This window comes from Cydia amplana, chromosome 14 (genome assembly GCF_948474715.1).
Source record: "Cydia amplana chromosome 14, ilCydAmpl1.1, whole genome shotgun sequence".
Lineage (NCBI taxonomy): Eukaryota > Metazoa > Arthropoda > Insecta > Lepidoptera > Tortricidae > Cydia > Cydia amplana.
The window spans coordinates 3,766,348-3,787,846 of record NC_086082.1 but is presented as its reverse complement, the minus strand read 5'-3'; the positions used below and the strand labels follow the sequence as shown (position 1 = coordinate 3,787,846).

The 21,499-nt window shown below is 39.5% G+C and overlaps 2 protein-coding genes across 2 annotated transcripts; one reads left to right on the top strand and one right to left on the bottom strand.

Annotated features, from left to right (window-relative positions):
• Nucleotides 1–9,266: 9,266 nt before the first annotated feature.
• Nucleotides 9,267–11,012, bottom strand: LOC134653895 (zinc finger protein 277). The gene is made up of 2 exons (XM_063509256.1): nucleotides 10,709–11,012; nucleotides 9,267–10,368 (listed from the first exon to the last, which is right to left on the bottom strand). The coding sequence occupies exons 1-2, from the start codon at nucleotides 10,953–10,955 to the stop codon at nucleotides 9,308–9,310; spliced, it is 1,308 nt and encodes a 435-aa protein (XP_063365326.1). The 5' UTR covers nucleotides 10,956–11,012; the 3' UTR covers nucleotides 9,267–9,307.
• Nucleotides 11,013–18,831: 7,819 nt separating this feature from the next.
• Nucleotides 18,832–19,643, top strand: LOC134653799 (uncharacterized oxidoreductase TM_0325-like). The gene has a single exon (XM_063509166.1). The coding sequence runs from the start codon at nucleotides 18,893–18,895 to the stop codon at nucleotides 19,640–19,642; it is 750 nt and encodes a 249-aa protein (XP_063365236.1). The 5' UTR covers nucleotides 18,832–18,892; the 3' UTR covers nucleotide 19,643.
• The last annotated feature ends 1,856 nt before the right edge of the window (nucleotides 19,644–21,499 follow it).

Here is a 21,499-nt window from a genome sequence, read left to right as displayed (position 1 = left end):
ATTTATGTAAATATACTTACCTACCTACCTAGGTAGGTATACCGACAATTTGGTACCTAGAAGATATTTAAAAAATCTTATGGTTTATTAATTCGCCGCTCGCCGCTAATAAAAAAAAACCGGCCAAGTGCGAGTCGGACTCGCGCACGGAGGGTTCCGCACCATCAACAAAAAACAAACAAAAAAAACGGTCACCCATCCAAGTACTGACCCCGCCCGACGTTGCTTATTTTCGGTCAAAAATCACGTTTGTTGTATGGGAGCACCACTTAAATCTTTATTTTATTCTGTTTTTAGTATTTGTTGTTATAGCGGCAACAGAAATACATCATCTGTGAAAATTTCAACTGTCTAGCTATCACGGTTCGTGAGATACAGCCTGGTGACAGACGGACGGACGGACGGACGGACGGACGGACGGACGGACAGAGGAGTCTTAGTAATATTGTCCCGTTTTTACCCTTTGGGTACGGAACCCTAAAAAATCTCGTTTTACGCCTTCGAGCTTTTCATATACGGAGTTATTTTTCATAGCCTAGGTCGAGAAGTCCGGAGGAAGAGAGATTGAGAATCTCAAATATAGGTAATAGAAAACAAATATGGTAGGAAAAAAATGATCCAGTTTTATCGCGATCTGATCCTATATCCATGAAATATCAGGCGATATTTCGCACCCTTAATGCCAAGAAACTAATCGGTAGGTAGGTATCAGCTAGGAGCCAAGATTCGAACCCGCAACCTGCGGTTTGAAATCGCGCCATAAAACGCGTCCATATTTGGGCTATCTACAGGATACATACATTAAAAGTGGAAAAATTCACTGTCTTGGGTGGGACTTGAACCCACGACCACTGGATCACTGCCATCTGACTGAGCTACCAAGACCGTACCCAATACAGCGAATATTTCCACCATATAAATATGAGCCCTAGGGAGTCACTAACGACATCAACCGTAAGTTACACTTCTTAAACGGTTACCGGAGTTCCAAGTCATATTGGATTTTCACCATAACGATGCGCTATCCCATACTAATTTCTTTTTGTTTTTTATTTATAAGTTTAAATAGCATCGTTCGCAAACGTTTCTGCTTGATGCAAAATAGTTATTTGTACAACAAGAGATCAAAGTTTGATATTTCTTCGAGTGCTTATTTTGAGTCCCGTGCAAGCGAAAGATTCTATACTAGATTCACGAGCGTAGCGAGTGAATCTAATTTAGAATCTTGAGCGTAGTAAGGGACTCAAAAGCGCACGAGATGTAAATAACTTTGATCTCGTGTAGTTCACAAAACTTTTCACCTCAGCAGTGAGAACATATTAGAGAACCCGAAAAATGTATTCCTTCTTCATCACTTACCTCTATTCACTCATGTTTTCTTAAGATATACCAACAATTAAGTTTTCACCTCAGCAGCTCGAATAAGAGGGTACTTTGCTACTTAAAAACAGTGAGCAAATTCGCATTTTGCTCACTGAGTGAGCAAAATCACATTTTGCTCATTTTGTCTCACTCAGTGAGCACACTTGCTCACTGTTTTTAAGTAGTAAAGTACCCTTGTTCGAGCTGCTGAGGTGAAAATTAAATTAATACATTTCTAACTATATTTTTCCTTCACCTCATACTACTGCAGCGAGTCAACAATGTTTGCGGAGGCGCACGTGGATAGTTTTGCTGCCATTATGCGCAAGAGAGCCGCTTCATTGTCAGGCAGGGTGAGGAACATCACCAATAGCATCCTAGCCATGTATGCAGACAGGTTAGATGGGACCTACCTGAACCACTGTGGTGCACACCACATGCGCTTAAATAAATATGTAGTTAGTTAGTTAATAAGTTTGTGTGTGTGCCTACTAACATTAGTTGTAAGATTAAAATGTGTCACTAACGAAATTGATCCTTGGTTGGCCTTAAATAAATTTAATTCTAATTTTATAACATGGTAAAAACGCTAAAGTGAAAAACTCATTTACGAGCTCGACTGTACATCCATTAGGTACGCGTACTTACCTACGACAACACGTAGGCACTTTGAAATTTAAAAGCTAAAAGCAGCTATTTATATACTACGGAGTGCCGTAACTGATCTGTCTGAAGTATGGCATTGGAGCAAGAGAAGTGACGTGTACCTACCTTCATAATAGGTACAGTCGCTATCAGATATATCGGAGCGGCCGTGGTGCTCAAAAGTATCTGAACACGCATTCTAGCGCCTTGACTATAGGCCTCGTGTTCAGATATTTGTGAGCGCATTGACCGCTCCGATATATCTAATCGCGACATTGGCGACTGTACCTACGACTTGTTGTTTATATTGTTTAGTAATTAGGTATCGTGTTATATTACTGATTTATAAAATGTAAATGTAGTAACGGCTTTTAGAAACTATTCAACGTTTAACCTTTTAACCGCCATAGAATTTTTCACCGAGCGTGCTCGTGTCGCCGGCAGTACGAAGTTACACGAAATTTTGTCTTATTTATCGTCAGACCGCGGCGAAATGAGCCCGATTTTGTATGTCTTAAGGGGCCCACTGATTACCAGTCCGCCGGACGATATCGGCCTGTCAGTTAGAACAAAAAGTTGACAGCTCCAAACCAGGGATGTTGCGGATGCAGATTTTTTGACATCCGCGGATGCGGATATTTAAAGGCTCACATCCGCGGATGCGGATGCGGATGTCAAGATTAGGTACTTAGAAAACGTCAAATATTACATTTTTAGTATTTTTTTATTTAAAAAAACGAAACGTTTAGTATTTGAGCAAGAATATAGGTGCATTATATTTAATAAACAGTAACTTGGCCGACTTTTCTGGATCTAGACGATTTCATTATAGGTAATGACGAAATTACCTAGCACTTACGCCGCTGCTAAGACGTTCCTGTACCGACTTGTTCGACATCCGCATCCGCATAAGCTCCGCATCGATTTTATGCGGATGCGGATGCAGATGCGGATGTTGAAAATAATGCGGAAGTTCCGCGGTTGCGGATGCGGATGATCGCAACATCCCTGCTCCGAACAACTGACAGGCCGATATCGTCCGGCGGACTGGTAATCAGTGGGCCCCTTTAGGTATATATCAGTCTACGGCGGTTAAAAGGTTAAATAACGATTGTGTCCGATGGCCGCCAAGTTGGCGCCTCTGCAGCGCACGCAGTCAATATCAAGGTAATTTAATTCAGAAATGAGACAAAAGTAGATAAGTACCAGTAATTTCTATAAAATTTATTGAATTCAACTTAAAACGAATATAATAGAAAATGAGTGTAATACACATTTTATTTACAAGAGACGCATACATATTCCGACCAAAATAAAAGGTTAATATACCTACATCAAATTGCGTAAAAATATTTTTCACCACACCAGCCAGCTGGTTCTCCAAAGGCTCTCTTGATTGCTCAAAAACTAAATGAGAAAGTTGCATTTTATCATCTAGTCCTTACTCGCTCTCCTACACCTTTCACACACACACACACACGCACGCACGCACGCACGCACGCACGCACGCACGCACGCACGCACGCACGCACGCACGCACGCACGCACGCACGCACGCACGCACGCACGCACGCACGCACGCACGCACGCACGCACGCACGCACGCACGCACGCACGCACGCACGCACGCACGCACGCACGCACGCACGCACGCACGCACGCACGCACGCACGCACGCACGCACGCACGCACGCACGCACGCACGCACGCACGCACGCACGCACGCACGCACGCACGCACGCACGCACGCACGCACCCACACACACACACACACACACACACACACACACACACACACACACACACACACACACACACACACACACACACACACACACATATACACACCCTAAAAGCTTACACCTTATCACCCTCTTTCACACATCATTTTAATTAGGTTTAGTTACCGTATGTTACCTACTCTTTTGTAAGCCCCAAGATACAGGCTCAGCCTAGTTTGGTGCTTACCGGACACCTTTGTGATTGCCTACCTATTTTATTATAAATAAATTATTCTTATTCTTATTCTTATTCTTATTCTTATGTGTGGCAAAGTAATAAAATGGAAATGTTGAGTTATTTCACTTATTTCCTTATGTTGGCTGGTAGAATCGACTTTTAAAAGATCATTTTCTCCGGTAAAACCTGGATGGAAGCAAAAACTAGTGCTGAAAAGGGTCTTGCTCAGATTTCTAGATGGTTAAAACTAAATCTGTTAACGCTTAACACAGATAAAACAAAATATATGTGTTTCAGCATCACGAATTTCACCCAACCTAACTTTGATGTAAATCTCAAAATCCACACTTGTGACAGTACGAATCTCAACAATTGTAGCTGTCCAATCATTGAAAAAGTATCAACAATTAAATACCTAGGAGTCACCTTAGACGAGCACCTAAACTGGTACAATCACATTGACCAGCTAATCAACAGGGTCCGTAAGCTGCACTGGATTTTCAGGACACTAAGGCATATTGTACCAGGTAGATCACAAACAACCCCGTCAAAACAACGGAATATACTAACAGAGATTTACACATCCCTGGTACAGTCTCTCTTGGTGTACTGTATACCTGTCTGGGGTGGGGCGGCTAAAACGCGACTCATTAGTCTGGAAAGAGCTCAGCGTGCACTCTTAAAAACAATGTATTTTAAAAAAATCCGTTACCCTACAGAATCATTATACCAACTAAGCGACGTATTATCAATAAGAAAACTATATATTCTACAAATTACTTTAAAAAAACATAAAACCCTTTCCTACAGTGCCGACTATTTTTCTAGAAGGACAATAAAAAACGTTGCTAATATAACTAAAACTAAAACCAAGTTTGCACGCTCACAATACAATTTGAAGTCTAGTCACATTTACAACAAAGTCAATAGGTGCCTAAATATTTACCCAAAACTTTACTACGATTGCAAATCAACAATTACAAAATGGTTAAAATCAAAAAGCTACAATGAAATAGAAGACTTACAAAACTAACCAGACACTATAACTAACTAGAGATTCACACATCAACTTTATAAACTAAGTATATGCATACAATCCATCCATACATATACAGCCACAAAGACACACACACACACACACACACACACACACACACACGCACACACACACACTTACTGGCTCCTTTATTCCTTTATTTATTACTGCATGTCTGTACAACCCAGATATTTACCTAGTTCTATAAACAATTGTTATATATGATCTAAATTGTATACATATGTTATACTATTACACTTACTTAAACTAGTACTTGAAATTTTCGTGTAACAATCTGTTAATTAAGGAAGAGCGGTGTTGCCCAACACAGGCAAATTTTGCTTACCGGGCAGCACTATCCCCTACTTTATAAACACTTGTATATTTTACGAAAATAAATAATTTTAATTTTAATTTTTTTAATTAATTTTAATTTTGAATGATAAATATTTAATAACATTCATTTTGAATTGATTTGGTTTGATATTTTACAATCAGTACCTATACTCAGTATTCTCCTTGCGTTGGCATGGTGAAAACTTTTGTGTTTCACTCAGTGGCTAAATTTGTTTAGCTCTCGTTCCTTGAAACCCTCGCAACGCTCAAGATTCCACTTTTCGAACCACTCGTTACGCTCGTCGTTAAATTTTGGAATCTTTCGCTTGCTCGGGTATCAATATTAACACGAGGTTAAACAACAACTTTGACCCCTTGTAAGACCAATAACTATTCTAATGTTTATGTTACGAGTAAAAATATATAATATTGCTTGAATAAACCGCCGTCTTCTTCCTCGTTTCCTCATGACTGAGTTATGTGCACCAAGCCATAGAGAAATATAGTAAGTACCAACCGGAAAGACTTATGTTGTTGAGCATAAGACTTTCCGGTCGGTACTACATCTATTGTCAAGTAGCAGTACTGATAGTTCCGCTACTCGATGCTAGATGTAGACACTGTAATTATTATTATATAATTATTATATAATTATAGGCGAGCAGCTATTGAGCTGATGAGCCTATGTCACACAGTGTCCAGTGTTATATAGTTCAAAGTTTGTATAGTCATATCACTTCACTAGTAATCAGTCTAACTTATTTTTTTTTTTTATTTATTGTTCAGAACACATACAGTCATGAATAACAAATATAGATAAGATTACAAAATATGTAAAAATAGACCTGGAGGTTCATAATGTAAACATGTAAACATCAACTGATACAAAAGCGTTTTTGCGAAAAGAAACAACAGTTTGGATCTCGTATGTTCTTTTAAAACAGGAAGAGAGTGCATAAATGGATCGATGTCACAGAAATAATCATTATAGTTTTTTGATACTCGTTTGAAAAAAGTATGCCTATGGTAGTTAGTACGTGCGAAACTCACATTAAACAAATTACGAGGACGTAAGGAGCGATGCGGTACATTAAACATAATATTTTGTAGCAAATTTGGGCAATTGATTTCATTTTTTAAGATTTTGAAGAAGAAAATTGTATCTAAAAAGAGTCTTCTATTACAAAGCGAAATCATATTGAAATGTTTGGCTGACTTGGCTGAGGATTCCAGAGGAGTACCGGTCCTGTAACAAAGTACTCTCAAGAAAACATTTTGTATCCTTTCTAAGCGATTAATATGGACATGGTATTGAGGAGACCAGATCACAGAACCGAACTCAAGAATACTTCTCACGTAAGAAAAAAATAGTATTTTAAGAGTGCAGGGGCGTCTAAAGGGTTTACCCATCCGTAGTATCATACCTAGATTTTTATAGGCTCGGTTACAAATGTTGTCTATATGATTATTGAAATTAAGTTTCGAGTCCAAGGTAATACCTAGGTCTCTAATAGAATTAACACGAGTTATCTGCTTTCCAGCTATAGAATAGGTAAAGTTAATTACATTTTGTTTACGGGAATAAGTTATCACGAAACATTTGTCTAAATTTAAGTACAAATAATTATCGGAACAATATCCATAAAAACTGTCAAGGTCATGTTGTAGGCTATGACAATCTGCTTCAGAAGATATAGCTTTAAAAATCTTTGTATCATCTGCGTAAACAAGGTGTTCGGAGTTTCTGAAGCAGGTTGCCATGTCATTTACATATAAAATGAAAAGGAGAGGGCCAAGGTGGGAGCCTTGTGGCACCCCTGACGGCACCGGAAGAAAACGGGAAGTGTAACCCTTCAGCGCCACAGCCTGGCTCCGATTACTTAGATAGGACTTTATCCATCTCAGGAGGTCGCCGTGAATACCGAGCTTCTCGAGCTTCGTGATTAATTTGGAATGGTTAATTTTATCGAAACATTTAGAGAAGTCGGTATACACGGCGTCCACCTGCCAGCCGGAAGAAATTTTATTTAGAATAAAGTCAGAAAAGTTGAGAAGGTTTGTGTCAACACTGCGACCACGGCAAAAACCGTGCTGATGTTCTGATATGTGCTGATAAATCGTTCCAGTTATTTCATTAGTGATAATTTTTTCGAAAACTTTTCCAAATATATTTAATTTGCTGATTGGCCTGTAATTAGTAACTAATTGACAATCACCACCCTTGTCGGGGTTATTAAGGCCTTCTTCCATAACTCGGGAAAGGTTCCTGACGAGATAGACTTTTTGAAAATTCTTGTTATGGGCATGGTTAATTCCTTAGCACATGTCTTAATGAAGAGGGGATGAATAAAATCAGTACCGCTACCCTTTTTAACGTTAACACCACTCAAGTGCTTGTAGACCAAATCTTCTGTAATATTAATAGAACACAGATCAATTAAGTTATCATAGGGGCAGTGCGACAACAGCGCCCCCTGTCCATCACTAGGGGCGGGTACGGGTACAAACACAGAATTGAAATAATCATTAAAAAGATTGCTCATGGCTTCCCCATCACTAGCGGCATTGTTTAAAAGCCAATTGTCCAATCTGTTTTTAAACACATTGACCGAGGGGGCAGTCACAATCACAACACTGTCCGGTAAACGGTTCCAAGCCGCCACGACACGGTTGGACAAGGAATGATATGCAGCTTTAGTAGTAGTGGGAGTGCGAACAATTCGTAGGCTGTGACCTCGGGTCTCGCGGCTGACAGTTCTCTTATTGATTATTTTGTGGATGTCAGGGAGGTTGTAACAGTGGGTGACAATCTTAAAACACTCAATGAGGTCTCCTCTCACTCTCCTAGCTTTGAGTGTGGGCAGCTTCAGTACCTTTAGCCTTTCTTCATAAGGCAAGCGTTTCAGCTTAAAAGGAATCATGGTGGCTCTTCGCTGCGCACTTTCTAGAAGGTCAATAATGTCTTTGACGAAATAAGGATTCCATACTTGAAAAGCATATTCTAGCATTATTAATAGTCTTTTTGGTACCAAAAGTGATGTATGGAGTGAGCAATCTATGTATTTTTTTCTCTATGACCAAGCCCATGCAACATTCTGCGTTATATTCTGCCGCCCTACTAATAGGCGCCTGTCTGTGTAGATCCCTGGCAAGGCTTCTTAACTATATCTATCCAGCGGGTCGGTGGATGGTCACTACCCCATCCACCATGTCAACCACAATACACTTTTCCATAGTACAATGCCTTCTTCTTCCTCGGTCCCTCATTGCTGAGGATCGCGACCATGCTCCGTGTCCATAGTACATACATACATATAATCACGCCAATTCCCAGGTAGGCAGAGACCACGGATTTCCACTTGCTACGATCCTGACATAACTCTTTCGCTTCCGTGACTATCATAGCATTACTCATACAAGCTGGCCGGTTTAGGGTGCTCTTGACCTGGCCTTTCTTCAGGATTTCCCCGATCTGATACTCTGTCTCCATAGTCCTCATCATCATCCTGGCGTCAATCCCAGCTGTGCCCCCGCGCGGGACGCGAGGACCCGGGGTCCGCCTTCCGACTCCTTCGTGTACACTTTGCCCGATCTTCGGCGTCCCTGGTGGTGAGTCAGTTGGCACGCATGTCCTCCTTAACGACATCAAGCCATCGCTTCCTGGGCCGGCCTTTTCTTCCTGTGCCGGGAGGAGGCGGCATGGCCAGGCATTTGTCTCCATAGTGTGCGGTCATAAGCCATATATGGGTCACGCTCTGCATGTTGCCGCCAACCACCCTCTTCACAGCATCAGACCATCTCGTGGGTGCTCTTCCTCGCGCATGCTTGCCATCTATTTGACCCCAGGTAATCTGCCATTCTAGGTCACGCTTACAACACCAACAATAAACCAGTGCTGGTAATAAAGTCTGTTATATTTATGATTTCATTACCTGAACATAATAGATTTTATGACCTGAACTGATTCTTTTATTCATTTAAAACAGCCATAGCCATCTCTTTAGAAATAGAATCGGAAAAACTGTTATCAGTCCTCTCAGCTGCCTGTGCATCGGTGTCCCACCAGCTCTCATCATCATCATGGATAAAGCACAGGAACAAGTCATCTTCATACGTCGGAAAATAATATTCCGGCTGATCCCACTTTTCTTTTTCAAGTTCCCAGTGTTTCATTTCTTTTAAATGTTTCTCTAAATTTGACGAGTCATCAAAGACGGTTTCACATGATAAACACTGTTTCAAATGTATCTGCCGACGAATGTAGTTGACTATCTTGATTTTGTGGTAGAAATCTAAGCCTGCGGTAGATTTTGTGAATGAAAAATCATGCTTACGTTCCATGTGGTCTAGAATGTTCTCGTATTCCATTTCTGTATGCTCGCAAAGGAGACAAGTTATCTGTGGGCCATTCTCTTCGGTCCATTCTGACCACTCCGGATCACTGTCCACATTGGAATCACGGTCATTTTCCTCTGGAGGGTTGGTTCTTTGGTGATTTAGTTTCTGATTATGGTGTTTCTGATATTTATGCTTAGTTTGTTTGTCACCTATGTAATTTACCATAAAAAATTTATCATACTCCTTATTATCCGGATTGATTCTTTTGTGTCCTTTTTTCCGCATGTGTTCTTTGAGAATAATCCGGTCTTTAAAAGAACCTTCACAGTAGATACATTGAAGATTATCTAGCTTGGATGCTACGGTATCTATGAGGTCATCTATGAAAATGAGGTTGTCCGGTTTAGCTATATGAAAGTTGTGTTTTTCAAACAAATGTTTCAAATAACCGGCTCTAGTATCTTTAGAGACATATCTACAAAATAGGCATTCTTTTTCGTAATTTTTATCTTCCCGTTCAAACTGGTGCCTTTGTAATAGTTTTTCTAGTTTTGTTTGCTGCAAGTTTGACCGTAACTCCTTGTCTTCAGGTAGAACATCGCTGAGCAAGTAGTATTCCTCGTCTTTAGATTTTGTTCCATCAGGCTTGCTGTCCAATAACATTGTAGTACAGAAGTAAGCAAGACTTTCATCTGTAACAGAACATTTAAGACAACTTACTCAAAGAAATGCAAGAAACTTATTACTGAAAATAAGCGCTAATTATACATTACCTAACATGTGGAATTGTGGATAGTATTTTATTCACACTTATACATAAATTTAAAATATTTCATGAGTACCTAAACTTCTACCTATAAGAATCCAATATACATATACCTACCAGTACAATAGTGCAAAATTCAAGTGCAATAGGCAAGTTCTTCTTTCAAAATAATAAATAAATTGCATTTGTGACCTGCTTATCACATTGTAGTCGATTAAAACGCACAAATATCTTACAATTTCAAAAATAAAATGACCAAAACTAACCTCTAAACCGCAATCGCCAGTATCTCAAGTATTCAAACAAATCCGCTATTTGGTTCACATCGGCTATAACCAGCCTATGGTCCATGAAGAAATGTGTGAGCAAAGATTTCTCAGCATCAGGCAACGTGAACTTCTCTTCACACAACACGCACTGGCATTCACGAGTCTCGTTATCCTTGAAAATTGTTGGTTTCTCGCTTTTCTGGTGCAGTGTTAGCGGGCCGAAGAACTTTTCTTGTTTAGCCATAGTTGTTGATGACTTATTTGTTTAATTTTAGTAAAAATCAGGTCGATTTCTTTCTCAGATACATACAGCAGATTAACTGCAAGAATGCCAAAATTGCTAAGGACGATGACAAGAAAAGAAATGTCAAACTTGTCATTGTCAAACTCAAAATGACAATGACAGTTTGTGAAGGGTACGTTCAGAAAGTTAAGGCCAGTCTACACGGGATGATCAAATTGGCCGATTTGATCAGAAAAGAAATTGCCGTCATTTTCAAGAAATTTAATCACCAATTTTAGATTTATGGGGATATTTGAGCGATCTAAATTTAAAAAAATGCCCCCAATCGCGAATACTAGCGTTACAAATTGGTATTCTTGCGTCCGTAGGTCCGCACCTCTATTTTATTTTATCGGTAATATCGGTCGTAATCGGCGATTGAAATCGTCTGGCGTTTACGTTTACGTGCACAGTCTGGGCTATCAAAACCGCTGCCAACTTAGCTTGATCTAACTCTAGCAATAATTTCATAGGTAAGTGTAGTGGTGGTGTAGTGTTTATAATGAAGGGTAGTTTTAAAACCAGTCAAGTAAGTCAGGAATCATTGCGACGGATAAATAGAAAAGCTGGTGGGGTTGTCAGTTGAGTGTCGATCGCGGTTGATTTGAATTTTAAAATATTTTAAATCTCTGGCGTTATCTTTATACCCAGCTGGTGAAATAAGTGCTAAATTTAACTAATTATATGTTGCTATTCCAATTCTTGTGGTAAGACGTATTAGTTAGTGCATAAAAAGCGATATAATTTTCTTTTTTATCTTGTAGGGTGGTTGCCCATGGCAACCATAGTAACACCTCATGAACGAGGACGTTACTTTAAACCGTCCGAGAGATGGAGAACCCAATCGTTCTTTATCTTTTAGCTTAGCTCATCATGAGAATTTCGAGAATTCACATCTGTCTGAGTCTTCTACTCCCGTTTTGGAACGAATTCATAGGCGCGTAAGGGAGAAGCGTAAGGAGCTTCATGAAAGGGATCGTAACGACAAAATGTCAAATAAAGATAAAGGGGCCCGCTCCAGGTCCGGCAGCCCCCCTGATAGATGGTCGGATGTTTCGAGTATGGATTTTAATCAGCCCCACTGCAGCTCAGAGGAGAGTCAAATCCCGCCAGGACAACTATCGATGGCGCAGTCTTCAGTGTTTACTCCGCCGGCTCATTTAATAGACTCGCAAGAAAATAAAACTCCCTCTCAGTCCCCTTCCTCCCCTCTTACCCCAATTGGACGCACTAAATACACAACCAATGATCAAGGTCCTTTTTTGATATACGTTCAAAAAATAGAAGCGGCTTTAGATTCGGGAACTACTCTACACCCAGTGACCTTTGGGCGTTTCCTGCAAACGCGAAAAAGGGAATTTCCCAATATTGTTGAGGGGTCAGTTAAAAGAATTGGGCGAAATCGGGTATCAATCTGCTTCCACTCCGCTGAAGATGCCAATCACTTCCTAGAATCTTCCACTTTAACACACAGTCACTACAAGGCTTTTGTGCCATCTTTTAATGTCTCAAGACTGGGACTGGTGCGAGGAATTCCTGCTGACTGGTCCCCTGAGGAGGTGCTCGAAAATCTTAAGGTCCCCTTAAACTCGGGAGGCCCCGTCCCCATTAAAATTAGACGCCTCAATTTTAAAAAAACCAAACAAGACGGCACTTACTCGTGGCTTCCATCCGAAACTGTTATTGTCACTTTTGACGGCCAAACTCTCCCTAAGAGGGTATTTTTATGTCTGAACTCTCTAGTGGTCGAACAATATCAACTCCCTACTATCCAATGCTACAAATGCTGCCGGTATGGTCATTCGAAAGATAAATGTAGGTCTCTCCCTAGATGCTTCCGCTGCGGAGGTGCTCATCAGGGGGACAATTGTAACGGCGATGGTGAACCTCAACCATTCTGTTGTATCTGCCCTCAGGGGTTGGGGGCAGGTCACACAGCCAACAGCAAATCTTGCCCGGAATTTGTTAGACAAGCAAACATTAAAAAAACCATGGGGGAGGAGAATATCTCCTACATTGAAGCCTCAAATCGTCATGCTAAAGTCTCTCACAAATCTTACGCCAATGTTGCGGCCTCTTGCTCTTCTTCTCCCCAACCGCAGTCTTATAGAAAAACTATTTTCCGTCAACCCCGCACGCCTCCTCACCTCGAAAAAGGGTATGATAAAAGAGCTCATGATGCTTTGACAAGGGCCCCGGTTGTCGAATCCAGACCGGTCTTCCCTAATCAACCACCCCCTAAGGAACAATTCATAGTTTCAGAAATTATAAAGTTGATTTCTTCCTTCGTAAAAATTTTTTCTCCCGCCAGCCCTTTGGCTAACCCTTCTTTGATTTCCCACGTAGCGCCTTTTATTTCATCTCTGTTAAAGCATAATGGATCAAGAAATACTTCAGTGGAACAGTCGCAGTATCAACAATAAAAAACAAGAGTTACTTTACCTTATCAATAAATACAATCCAGCTATCTTGGCCATATCAGAAATATGGCTAAAGCAAAACTCCAATTTCAAAATCCCCAGTTACTGTTCTCTAATGGATTGCCGGGCTGATGGCTGTGCTGGAAGTGCCCTTTTCATTAGAGACCATATTTCCTACTTACCTATTTCACTGCCTAATAATAGTCCTAATTTCCACGCAGCTTGTGCTCGTGTGGAAGGCATTACATTTTTATCCCTTTATATTCCTGATCCTTCTTCTAACATCCTAAAGTCTCTTAGGAAGTTAATAGAACCCCTCCCCCAACCTATTATTGTTCTTGGGGATTTTAATATCCACCATGCTTTATGGGGTTGTGAGAAAAAAGATGACGCTCTAGGAGAACAGTTTCTACTAGATATATTGGACAAATGCAACTTATGCCTACTAAACTCGGGTTCACCCACCCGACGCTCTCTGCCTAATCAATCAGCTAGTGCAGTTGACTTATCCCTTTGCTCTCCTTCTCTTGCATCTCGAATTTCCTGGGAAGTCCTGGACAGCACTTATGGAAGCGATCATTTCCCTATTTTACTGTGTCTTCCTTTTGGTTCCTCTAAAAGACCCTCAATAACCTATCCCCTTCTAATATATAATATCAACAACGCCGACTGGGATAGTTACAAAAAACGTCTAGAGTATGAGACGTTACATCTTCCTCCCATCACTCCACACTCTATAGAGCTTTGTTCCGACGCCTTAATTGCAGCCATTAAGTCGTCTGCGGATAAGGTCTTTCCCCTTAAAAACACAGTTGTTGGCAAACTGGCTTCTCCCCCGTGGTGGGACAGTGACTGCTCTAAGGCTATCAGGGCTAGAAAAAGAGCAGAGCGGGAGTATGCTGTAAATATGTCAAATGAGAATTTTGATTCACTGAAAAAAACCATGTCGGATACCAAAATCTTGCTTAAGAATAAGAAGTCTGAAGGGTGGAAATCATTCTGTTCCTCTTTAAGTCCCTCTACCCCGGATACAATTGTTTGGAATAATATCAGAAAATTTAGAAGATCATATAACCCTTGTAAATGCCCTTACCCAAATTCTTTACAATGGGCTGAATCTTTTCTAACCAAAATAGCTCCTCCATATGTTCCTGGGGTTCTTGACTCCACTATAGGTTTGCTGAATAACCATTCATCTGACCCCCTAGATCAGTTGTTCTCACTTGTGGAGCTCAGGAATGTGTTGGGAGCGGTAAAAGACTCTGCCCCAGGACATGATGGTATTCCCTATTCGTTTATTGCTAAAGCTGGTGACCGATTCCTTAATTACTTCCTTGGCCTAATTAACTCTATTTTGCTTTCGGGCCGGCCCCCTCGGTCCTGGAAATCTCAACTGATAATGCCCATTCTTAAACCAGGTAAGGACCCAAATGACCCACAATCATACCGACCTATAGCCTTATCGTCCGTTCTAACTAAGATTTTAGAGCATCTTATCAAGAACAGATTGGAATGGTTTCTTGAAAACCACGAATTGTTAGGAAAATCTCAATATGGCTTTAGAAAAGGTAAAAGTACAATTGATAGCTTGGCTATTTTCACAACGGATATAAGACTAGCTTTTTCAAAACAAGCTTCGGTTCTTGCGGTATTCTTGGACGTCGAGGCTGCCTACGACAATGTTCAACTTTCCATTCTCCGAGAAAAGCTCCGTAATTTGAGAATACCTGCGAGACTGTCCTGTCTTGTGGGTAACCTACTTTCCGAAAGGCAAGTTACATTCCGGGGCAAAGACCCTCACATCAACCCTTCTAGACTGGTTTGGCGCGGATTACCACAGGGATCTGTCCTGAGCCCCCTACTGTACAATTTTTACACTCATGACCTGGAGCGGTCTATTTCTGACTGCCAAGTACTCCAATATGCAGATGATCTTTTAATTTACTCTTCAAATAAAAACCTAGTTTCTGCCAGTGAGTCTATCAACATGTCACTTCAGTCTTTAAATAACTGGCTCTCTATTAATGGTCTGTCCCTGTCTCCTTCTAAATGCTGTGCAGTCGTTTTTTCTCGTAAAAGAGCCCTGCCTAATTTGAATGTTTCGATCAACGATTCTAATATTCCCTTCCGTCCCTCCTACAAATTTTTAGGAATTAATTTAGATTCTAAACTAACCGGGGACCTACACTTTGAATATTTAGTTAAAAAATGTGAACGTGGACTTAACACTCTCAGATGCCTAGCGGGAGTTTGGTGGGGTTCTCATCCTACTTCCCTGAAACTAATTTATAATGCTACTGTTCGAAGCATATTAGATTATGGCTCCCATCTCTTGGTACCAGGGAATAAAGCTGGATTGAAAAAACTTGATCTAATCCAATCGAAAGCCCTAAGAATTATTTTGGGTGCAATGAGGTCTAGCCCAATCAAGGCTATGCAGGTAGAGTGTGTTGAGCCTCCCCTCGCTTTGCGCCGTCAATTCTTAGCGGATAGTTATTTTTTCCGATTGCTACAATTCTCGTATCATCCTATCATTCACCGTTTATATGACCTTAAAGCAGTGTCTGCCCCTAATCGTCTTGACCTACCCTGTCTTGTGAATAGCCTAAGAAAGTTTCAAACTCTCAAAGATCCAGTTTACCATACCCGCCGACTACCTTTGTATGAATTTAACTACGCGATTATCATTTACCAGCCCCGCGTTATTCTAAACTTCGACATTTGTCATAATGATCCTCATGCAGATGAGTACCTCCGCCAGATCCTTACGCGCGAATGGCATGACTGGAACACTATATTCTGTGATGCATCTAAATTATCACCAACTGGCTGTGTGGGAGTAGGAGTTTTCCACTCTCAATATAACATAGTACAAAAAATTAAATGCCCTCCTGAAACGTCTGTATATACTGGAGAATGTATTGGCATTTTGGAGAGTGTGAAGTTTATTATTCTTTTCAAACTTAAGAAAGCTATCATCTTTTCAGATTCCCGTAGTTGTCTACAAGCACTACTATCTAACCCGTTTTCGTCCAAATTCCACAACCCAATTATCCTCCAAATTAAGGAGAATCTTCTAATTTGTAAAAAAAGGGGGTTTGAGGTTGCCTTGATCTGGGTTCCGGGCCACTCAGGGGTCTCAGGGAATGAACGAGCTGATCGGGTAGCTAAGGAAGCCGTGGTTTGCGGTGACAAAACGCCTTTCAGGAACTACTGTTATGATTTAGTCCCTCTGGCCTCTAGTTGGCTTTTCCAAGCCTGGTCGGCCAAGTGGACTGCCGCTAATCGATCCCGAACCAAATCTTATTACCTTGTACAACCTGATGTACCAAGAAAACCTTGGTTCTCAAGGATTTTTATCCCAAAACAGTTCTGTTCCATAATTATTCGAATGAGACTGGGCCATTGCTGTTCTCCTGTCCATCTGAAAAAAATCCATAGTCGAGACTCCTCGCTGTGCGAATGTGGGCAGGAGGAAGGTGACTTAAATCACATTTTTCTTGCATGCCCTTTATATAATCATGATTATCTTTATGCGGATCTTTTTCACCTTAAAGTTTCCTTACCTACTTCTATTATACAATTGATTAAATCCAAAGACAAATTTATATTTTTAGCTCTAGCTTCTTTCTGTGAACTTAATAAATTGAAACTTTGATATATACCATTTTTGAAATCAGCAACTATTATTAATTATCTCATTATAATTCCTAAATTTTCGATTTATATACATATCGACATGACACTGGCTACTGTAATAAACGCCATTAAAAAAAAAAAAAAAAAAAAAAGTAAGTCAGTCTGTAACCGACCAGGTTACTGCTATTCCTATGTTTTATTCTGAAGTATATCCTGAAACTTCTCAGTGGCGGAGGATGGGATTCTCAATAAGAATGAAGTACCTAATGATAACAGATTTCAATTTTAGTGCGTCCCACTCGCTTTTTGATTCGCCTCCTAAGTGAGTGGTGAAAAATATTGTTTTTCACTCGGGGGCAAAATTTGTTGAACCCTCGCAACTCTCTAGATTCCACTTGGGTATCAATATTAACGAGCGATTAAACAACAAATTTGCCCCCTTGTAAAACAAATAACTATTTTAATTAAAAGGTTACTTATTGATAATCATAACCGATATCCGATAAGTTCATAGAATTTAGAGTTAGTTACCAGTGTAACTTACCACCTACATAAGATCTATCTAGGTTTTAACCTTTCAATTATTTAGGTGACATTAGATACCATAAAATATTATTACCAAAACGGCCCGAGGCCGAGGCAAAGGTAAATTTAATAAAATGAGGTGTACTCGTAACCTAATATCGCTTGTTGTTCCATCTATAATCTGATTCTATTCCAATTTAAATAGTAATGTTGAGACGGGCAGACATTGCTAATAACTGCGTGCCTGTTATTATCTTATGAAGTTGGTTGGAATAGGAACATTGTTGTTTGTCTGATAAAACTTGGAGGTTCGATAAGAGTAAGTAAACCAAGTGTAGGTAAAGTAGAAGCTCTTTAGTGTTTGTTCGTAATTTATTAACTAATTACGTTGTAACATAATTATGGTACCTATCTATCCATATCGGGGTCGTATCTCGTCGCATAATAATTGATTGCCCTAATGTACCTAATGTTACGCATAAAACTCTTTTCGCATGATTTTTCTCCAGCTGAAACAGAAAGTATTTTCGTTTTTAGGGTTCCGTACCCAAAGGGTAAAAACGGGACCCTATTACTAAGACTCCGCTGTCCGGCTGTATCTCACGAACCGTGATAGCTAGACAGTTGAAATTTTCACAGATGATTTATTTCTGTTGCCGCTATAACAACAAATACTAAAAACAGAATAAAATAAAGATTTAAGTGGGGCTTCCATACAACAAACGTGATTTTTGATCGATGTTAAGCAACGTCGGGCGGGGTCAGTACTTGGATGGGTGACCGTTTTTTTGCTTGTTTGTTTTGCTCTATTTTTGTTGATGGTGCGGAACCCTCCGTGCGCGAGTCCGACTCGCACTTGGCCGGGGGTTTTTTTTTTGCTAGGTTGTGTAGAACATGGTAGGTTCGGTTACGTTTCTTTTATAATTTTTCAGAAATGTTAATAGTTTCAGCACAATAACAATTATGCGAAATGAGTTTTATGCGTAACATTACATTAGGACAATCAATCATTATGCGACCCAATATGGTCCCATCAATATCATATGAAAGAGACTTATCAAAAATCATTTAGGCATCAAACGAAAGTAATTAGATTTTCGGGAGAAGTTTACGTGAAAAATATAAAATTACACTTTGTTCATACCTACTGCTACTTAAGTAGATAGGTAATTACCTACTCATTCTGACTGGTTCACGCACGCATAAGTAGGTTGTACTGGCGATTAATTATCTCTCAGTTCGTCACAGTTTTCCACGAGTTCACTGTGAGTAGACTCGGGAACAACATTACGTAACCGTAATTAATAATTTATAATGGATTTTAAAAACAAAGTAGTGATAATAACTGGCGGCAGCTCAGGAATCGGGGCTGAAACGGCAATTCAGTTCGCCAAACTATCAGCTAAAGTTGTCATCGTTGGAAGAAACGAAGAGAAACTGAAGAAAGTCGCAGAACAATGCTACCAAGCTCAAGGCATCAAATCGCTAATAATCAAAGCTGATCTTACCAATGATTCTGAAGTCAAAAACATCGTAGAAGAGACTATTAAACATTTCGGACAGATCGATGTACTCGTGAACAACGCTGGTATAGTAGCTCATACAAAGATCCAAAATGGGGTGGAAGATTTCGACAGAGTTTTCAGTACAAACCTAAGAAGCGTGTATCTTTTGACCAGCCTTGCAGTGCCTCACTTGATCAAAACTAAAGGCAACATTGTAAACATTTCCAGTGTTGCTGGCCAGAAACTTTTTCCAAATTTGACTGTCTACTGCATGTCCAAAGCTGCTTTAGACGTGTTTACAAAGGGTTTAGCTAAAGAACTAGCTCCAAGTGGAGTTAGAGCCAACGGGGTCAGTCCTGGTCCGGTGAAAACTGATATTTTAGTCCATGCTGGTTTAGACGAAGCTGCTATCGTGGAGAACTGGGAAAGGTCCAGTCTTCTGGGCAAGATATGTGTCAGCCGCGACATAGCTGACATGGTGCTGTATCTCGCGAGTGATAAGGCGAACAGTATCACGGGGAGCATCAATGTTATAGATAACGGAAGACTATTGGAGTGAACGTATTTAATTTGTGGCTTAATTAATTAAAAATGCTTAGATATATAAATGACTTGGTTGATTGTTGGTTCTGTTTTTATTTTATTAACCCTAATAAAATACATCCGTACCTCAAAAGGAAGAAACGGAACCCTAATAGGATCACTCGTGCGTCTGTCTGTCCGTCCGTCACAGCCTATTTTCTCCGAAACTACTGGACCAATTAAGTTGAAATTAGGCACACATATGTAAGTTTGTGACCCAAAGATGGAAGTGTAACGTAAATAAATGAATTTTAAATATGGTGGCCATTTTTGGTGGGTAAATGAGAAAATTAAAAAATAAAGTTTTTCAAACTATATCGTGTTACATATCAAATGAAAGAGCTCATTGTAAGAATCTCAAATATATATATTTTTTATAATTTTAGGATTAATAGTTTAGCAGTTATTCAAGAAAATAGGCAAAAAATTACCATTCCCCCCCTATAGAGCATAGAGCTAGTACAGGAATTTCCGATGCTAGGTATAATTTTAGATACGCACTTAAATTGGAAAGCGCACTTAAACAAAACAATGGGAAACTGTCTAGTTTTGTATATGCGCTTGGAGAAATAAAGAGAACCACGGATCTACAAACCTCGCTTATAACATATTACGCATATGCCTATGCATGGCTAAGCTACGGCATCATCTTGTGGGGAAATAGTACGGACGCACCAGATCTCTTTATACTCCAAAAAAAACTCGTTCGCATAATAGCAAACATTAATATACCAGATACATGCAAGCCACATTTCCAAGAACACAATTTACTGACTCTACCAGGAATTTATATTCTAGAAATATGTAAGTTCATTAGAAAAAATATTAGTATGTTCAAAAAACGAGAAGAGGTTTTGTCTAGAGCTCACTCAGTTAGGCACAGAAACATGCTTATGCTGCCCTCATCAAATTTGAAAATGCATTCAAAAAGCACATACGTCATGGCAATCAAAATTTTCAATAAATTACCAGACGTACTTAGAAACGAAGAACTAGACTTTACCTTCATAAGACGCCTAAAACAATTACTTGTCTCAAAATGTTTTTATACCATAACTGAGTATTTTGATGATAATTTAACAAACTATAACTGTAACGACTTGACATTTAACTAATTTTATTATTATAATTCCAATTTACTATAATTATTTCTTGACGATAAATCATCAATGTTCTATATTTATTGTGAATTGTTTATTACTGTTATATTTCTACTACAACTAACAATTTTAAAAATTATCGTGTTTTGTAGGTATAGTCCGTCAACCAAATCTTGTCAGTAGCAATGTAAAGCAAACTAAAGTAGGGCAACACTCAAAGAGCAGTATTGCGCTAAGAAAAGCAGCAATGTACATCGAACCAAAAGATTTTTTTTTCCGCTGAGCGCGCCCTGCGTACGTTAATTCAAATTGTCACTCGCGGTTTATTGAAAAAATTTGAAACATGGACGGACAATTTAAAAGCGATGTTAAAACAATGTTAATCAAAATGATGAACAAATTTGAAGATATCAAAAACAACTCCCTATTGTAGTGCTTATATTCTCTTTGTTCCCTATCTATGTCTTCTAAGTTTACTAAACTAAAATCATATCAAAATGCAGATAGATAGTGCATATATTTGTTATTTACAATATAATATGCCACTTGTTAATGAAAATTAGTGTACTCTTCTGGATGAATATGACATACCTGTGTAATTTTTTTGATTGGTATATATTGTACAATAGGATTACATATTAAAAATAAAACAACTGATATTTGGGTGTTTATTTAATTTAAAGGTAAATAAGATAAGGGTCACTTTAACTTACACTATAATTCAGGTCATTAAT